Source organism: Spermophilus citellus (genome assembly GCF_964194105.1).
Source record: "Spermophilus citellus genome assembly, chromosome: 2".
NCBI classification, from domain to species: Eukaryota; Metazoa; Chordata; class Mammalia; order Rodentia; family Sciuridae; genus Spermophilus; species Spermophilus citellus.
In genome coordinates this window covers 242,895,822-242,901,352 of record NC_138183.1, presented here as the reverse complement: position 1 = coordinate 242,901,352, position 5,531 = coordinate 242,895,822, and the positions used below count along the sequence as shown (strand labels likewise).

The following is a 5,531-nucleotide window of genomic DNA, read 5'->3' as shown; positions in this document are numbered from 1 at the left end:
CTATCTCCTTTCCTCCAGCCCTGCCGCCCTTACTCCATCCTTGCCCAGCTCTGTCTTTCCCCCAGGTTCTATCTCCTTGGCCATACTGCCTTGCTTCTTAACAAACTGCCTCTCGCCCATCACCAGCACCAACACCTTTCCACCCGCCCCTCTGCCCCAACTCCCTTGCATCACTCCTCCAGCCCAGTCCCTGGATGCCTGCCCCCTCCCTTCCTCCCAACCCGCCTCCTGTGTCTCCCAGCCCTGCTCTGACGTGGGAGGTGAGGGGGGTGGGGGGATGGATGACTCACAGTGTTATGATGCAGTTCCACAACACACAGCCACATTCACCCACAGACCGAGGTACAGAACGAGAGACAACCTCTGGCCCCCCAGCAGCTGTCCAGCTTTGCAGCCCCAGTCTTGAGCCCCTCAACTACCTTCCCCCACCCCCATCCCTTTCCCAATTGAAGGAGCCGAAAGAGAAGAGAGAAGAGTGAGCAGAAAGATTGAGAGATTGAGAGAGAGAGAGAGAGAGATAGACGGAGATCTCTGGAGCAGACCTCAAGGTGAGGGGGCAGCCCTTCTCCAAATGAATTTTCCCCCCTTTGCAAATTTCCTCTTCCTGCTGCGTGTTGCTTTTTTCCCTTTGCAAAAGCATTATTCATCCACCCTTTGTCCTCCCTTCCCCCTCCCTGCTGCCTCCGCTCCTCTCCTCTCTCTCGGCTCCTCCATCCCTCTCCAAGCTCTGACAATTCCCGCACTTATTTTCCAGCAACTTTGGCTGCAGCATCCGACATCACTGTTTATTGTTTTGCCGCTGGTGCAGACCCCCAAAGCCCGCCCTGGGAGCTGGCTGCACTGCTAATTACTTGGACCATACCATACCGAAAATGTCAGCCCAGGGGGCCAAAATCTTAGAGCAGATGAGAACATCCATTATGAGCAGGTGTCCCCCTCCCCCCTCTCTTTTTCCCTGAGAGGCATGGGATTTGCACCTGGTTCCTCCAGCCTCCGCCTCAGTGCCTCTGCTGTCAGCTGTCAGTCCTCCCCTCTGCCAGCCCTTCTTCTCCCCCACCTCCCACAGTCCAGCCCCATCGCAAATCAGGGAAACATCCTCTTCCCAACACTCAGCTTGCCTTTATCCCGCCCCCTCCCCCCCCCCCCCGTTTGCCCAACTTGCTTTCTCCCTGTGATCAGAGAGGGGAGAAGAAATGACCCCTACTCTCCCTTGCGTGATTTTCTGGCCTTCTGTGCAACCTCCCCTGGGCTGTTGGGGAAGCAGGGGTGAGGGAGGGAGGCGTGACGGATGGAGGCTGGGGAAGGAGTCTGAGAGCAGGGACCTAAGCTGGCCCCTGTTCCTCCAGCCCCTGTAGTAGTAGAGGTTTCAGGGTGGTGTGTGTCAGAGGGGAACTCAGGCAAAGTTGAAGGCAAACATGTGAAAAGGAGGCCGAACAGGAGTCTCCTAGTGAGGAGGGCCCGTTTCCTGAGGCCAGACCCAATGTCACCCTGAATTCAGCCCAAGGTGTCTTCCTGGGCCCCTGCCAAGAGGAGAGGTCCTGAAACTGAAGATGGTCTCAGTTTGAGGGCTTAGTGGAGAGACTGCCTGGCAGCCTACTTAAAGAATGGAGCAGCTGGGGCGCTTCTGGCCACTGCAGAGGACAGGACAGGGAGAGCCCGTTTGCCCTGGCAATTGGAGCCAGCACCACCTCCTCCGCTTGGTGGTCTAGCATTGCCAGAGCACCCAGCTGGCATCTCTGAACCAGAATTGGACTGAACCATACAAAACAGCCAGCTGGGCAGATGAAGGAGAAGGTGGCACCTCAACTGCTTATCAGAACCAACAGAAGACACCTCCCTTCTTATCCCCTGCCTCCAGCATTCTCAGCCACTTTGGGACTGGAGTGTGGGCAGATACCAACATCTTCAAGATCCCTAATCAGAATCCGGCAATTATTTCATCTTCCGTCACCTAGAGTCAAAGCTGTATGTCCCTGAACCTGGGAGAAGGGGGAATAGTTTCTGCCTTTTGCCCCAAAGCATAGCCTTTATAAATAAGGAGTTCTCCCCCACCATCTGTTGTTTATTGTGGACATTGCTCTTACACTATACCACCACACAACCCTGCACAGCCCAGGAGTCTTTTTTTTTTTTTTTTGATGTGGTACCCATTTCCCATTGGTCCAGTTGTCAGATTTGCCAAAGGAAAGCTATCTTCTCTCCTACAGTGGGATGCCTTAGTCTTTAACCCAGGAATAAGGAAACAGTGAGTAAACAGTGAAGAGAGGGCTGGGATGTAGCCCGGTGGTAAAGCGCTTGTCTAGCATGTGGGAAGACCTGGATTCCATAATCAGTACTAGAGGGGGAAGGGGGAGGAGCTCAGGGAATGGGGAGTCAGTTGGGTGTGCCTTCTGGGCTGGAATGAGTAGTCACAGTGCAAAACTGGGGAACAGCCACATGTGACATCTTTGGCACTAAAGGAGACATCCATAAAGTTCTAGTGGAGAGTCCTAGAGTGCAGGACCTGCCCCCAGGAGACGCCAGGTGTATGCACCCGCCTGCTGCTCCCACCACCTCATCTTGCCCCTCCCTCCCATAAGAAATGTATAATGAACCCACTGCATTGCAAATGGAGTCCACAAAAGCCCCAACTGAGTCCAAGACATAGTAACTACTAGTGCTTGTAGGGTACAGATTCTCACACGAGAAAGGAACACCAAGGACAGGGCCCTTGCAGAGGATATTGCTCCCATGGCAGCACTCATGCCAGCAGGTGACTCTCAGTGGAAAACCATAGAGGCTGCTACTGCCCCAGGAGAGACCAGCTCCCCGGCTATGGCATAAGAAGCCTGGAACTGCTGCCAGGCTTGCCAGAGCAGAATGGGGCTCCAGGGAACAGGGAGAGTGCAACTGGACACTGAGCAGGGTTGATGACAGGGAGAGAAGCATAAGAGAACTGAGCCCCACCTCCTCCAGGCAGTCATAAGTGGCTCCTTATAAGGTCACAGCTCTTCTGATGCACTTTCTCCTCTTCCCAGGTGACTTCTATTTCTATCTGGTTCTCGTCTGGGGGGGCCCTGGTCGGGCAGCCCCCCACATTTCTCCTGCCCTGAAACACGGCTCTAGCCAACCTGCTCCGCTGCTTCACCTGTGATCGTCTCTGTGGGGGCTGCACAGCGCCAGCCCCTCCAGCCCGCCAGGGCATCGTCCTCCAGCCTGTCATGCCCAGCTGTGACCCTGGTCCGGCCCCTGCCTGCCTTCCCACCAAGACGTTCCGCAGCTACCTGCCCCGCTGCCACCGCACTTACAGCTGTGTCCACTGTCGTGCACACCTGGCCAAACATGATGAGCTTATTTCCAAGGTATGCTAAAATGGGGGTCTGCCACTCCACCCCTCAGGACAGGTTGCCCAAACATCACCTAGGGATGAGGCAGCAAAGCTCTTGTCTCCCCACACCTCAGGGGTTCAGTCAGTGGGGCTGAGGCTACCCAGTGGTCACTGTCTGTCCTGTCTCCACAGTCCTTCCAGGGGAGCCATGGCCGAGCCTACCTGTTTAACTCCGTGTGAGTCTACCTCTTTCTTAGTGCGTGCGTGCTTGTGTGTGAACAATTTTCCTTTGTGGATGACGGGGGTCAGCTGTTAGGAGATGATTTGGGCTGGTTCTGGGGCTGGAACCCAGGGCCTCACGCATGCTAGGCAAGTGTTCTACCAGTGCTACACCCCTAGCCCAGAATGTGATCTTGTACCTTTGGCTTCACCTCCCCTTTTGCAAAAGCAAAAAGACTTTTTGCACAAAGTCAGTCTGCAGTTCTTTGTGGAAGAGTCCGGGCAGAACTGAAATCACAGCACTGGAGAAAGAAGGCCCAGGCACTAGTCACAATGGGGTGGATTGCTTAAGTCAGAGGCCCCAGTTTTCCAGATGGAAGTCCCTTTGGGCTGTTCGGGGGCTGGATCCTTCTTGTTTCTGAGACAGGGTCAACGTGGGTTGTGGGCCGGCAGAACAGCGCCTCCTGCTCACAGGGCTTCACTCGGTAGCAGATATTTTCTGTGAAAGTTGCAAGACCACACTGGGCTGGAAATATGTAAGTACTTGGTGAAGAGGGCTACATTCTAGACAGCCCCATGGCCTTCCAGGCCCCAGTGACCACATGTCAGGTCTCTGCATGGTCCAAGGAAATAGGGAGCTGGAAAGTGGGTTGGACTGGATCAGGGGCCTTGGGTAGGGGTAATACAGTGGTGGGGCCTGGAGGGGAACACCTCTGTCCTGTGTTCACCCACTTTGCTCTCCACAGGAACAAGCTTTTGAGACCAGCCAGAAGTACAAGGAAGGGAAGTACATCATTGAAATGTCACACATGGTGAAGGACAATGGCTGGGACTGAGGGGGCTCAGGCAGGCTATGCCCTTCCTCCGCATGCCCCACCCTCTTCACACCTGTCCCCTGGCCCTACCAAGCTGTCCATACCAGCATGAGCACTGCCCCACCCCTGGGGGAAGCCCGGCTCCAACCAACGCCTTCCTTGCCTCCACCACATCACTACCAGGTCCCCTTTGGAACAGGGGCCTGGGGTACCCCAGGGGTGTTCAAGGCTCAGGAGTGGGCAGCAGTTAGGGAAATACAGAATTGGGAAAAAAGGGATGGTTGTGGGCCCTTTTATTCCCAAGTTCCTGGAAATTGAAGTGATGGCAGGGTGTGGATTCAGGCAGAGGATCATGGGAGGAATCAGGATTTTGACCTCCCTTTTTCTGAGTGGAGAAAAGGATAACCCTTGGGTTGTGAGGCTAAGAGGTCCTAGGTCACAGAATATCAAAGAAACAGTTTAGGTTGGAATGAAATTTTGGCCTCACACACCAGGAGACTAGAGTCTCTGAGGGCAAATAGCTTCCCACTCCCATTTGCAGAGAACAGACTCAGGGCAGGGGATGGGGATAGGGATGTGAGGAAACACCCAAGTCCCAGGCCCTGGGAAATAAAGTCACAGGGGGTTTCCATCTCACTCCACTTGTTAGTTTACCTTGGCACTAAAGAGGCACTTTTGAGTATCTAATCTTTGCCATAGGGCGGGGTGGGGAAAGCTGCCCCTGGAACAGCCCCCGCCCTCAGCTGGCCGTTTTCAGAGCAAGCAGTCTTTATGGGTATTCTTCAAGGCCCAACCACTGCTCCCTGGGCCCCAGTCCCCTGGAGGGGAGGTGGATCATCAGCACCACAGGACTAGTCTTCCCTGTGGTTGCCACCAGCGAAAGAAACTTTTGTATGATATATAAAGTGTTTGGGTCTATTTTTAATAAAAAGGGGAAAAGCAACTGTGAGGCCCTGTCCTCTGACTTTCCTTTGTGCATGTACTACTCACCATTCCCTTCACTATACCCAAGGGAGCCTGTCCCTTAATACCACTAGGGGGCAGAAGTTGCTTTGTCTGTGGCAATATACCCCACTTGAGCCTTTAGCAAAGTATTCAGCCTGGGTTTAGTTTATGAAGGGATGGGGCTTTGTAAACACCCAGCTGTCTTCTGGAGCCCTTACCAACAAGTCCACTTTTACTTATATCCA

At 54.1% G+C, this 5,531-nt stretch overlaps 1 protein-coding gene across 1 annotated transcript; it reads left to right on the top strand.

The window, feature by feature from the left end:
- The first annotated feature begins 316 nt into the window (after positions 1 to 316).
- On the top strand, positions 317 to 5,290 carry YPEL4 (yippee like 4). Its single transcript, XM_081279788.1, has 5 exons — positions 317 to 548; positions 3,018 to 3,341; positions 3,500 to 3,543; positions 3,954 to 4,062; positions 4,273 to 5,290. The coding sequence occupies exons 2-5, from the start codon at positions 3,201 to 3,203 to the stop codon at positions 4,360 to 4,362; spliced, it is 384 nt and encodes a 127-aa protein (XP_081135914.1). The 5' UTR covers positions 317 to 548; positions 3,018 to 3,200; the 3' UTR covers positions 4,363 to 5,290.
- The last annotated feature ends 241 nt before the right edge of the window (positions 5,291 to 5,531 follow it).

What these genes read in the sequence shown, in the direction of transcription:
- YPEL4 (XM_081279788.1), top strand. Translation starts at nt 3,201, where the DNA reads ATGCCCAGCTGTGACCCTGGTCCGGCCCCTGCCTGCCTTCCCACCAAG. An exon ending in ATGATGAGCTTATTTCCAAG is followed by an intron (nt 3,342 to 3,499) that starts GTATGCTAAAAT and finishes CTGTCTCCACAG; the next exon opens with TCCTTCCAGGGGAGCCATGG. An exon ending in GCCTACCTGTTTAACTCCGT is followed by an intron (nt 3,544 to 3,953) that starts GTGAGTCTACCT and finishes TTTCTGAGACAG; the next exon opens with GGTCAACGTGGGTTGTGGGC.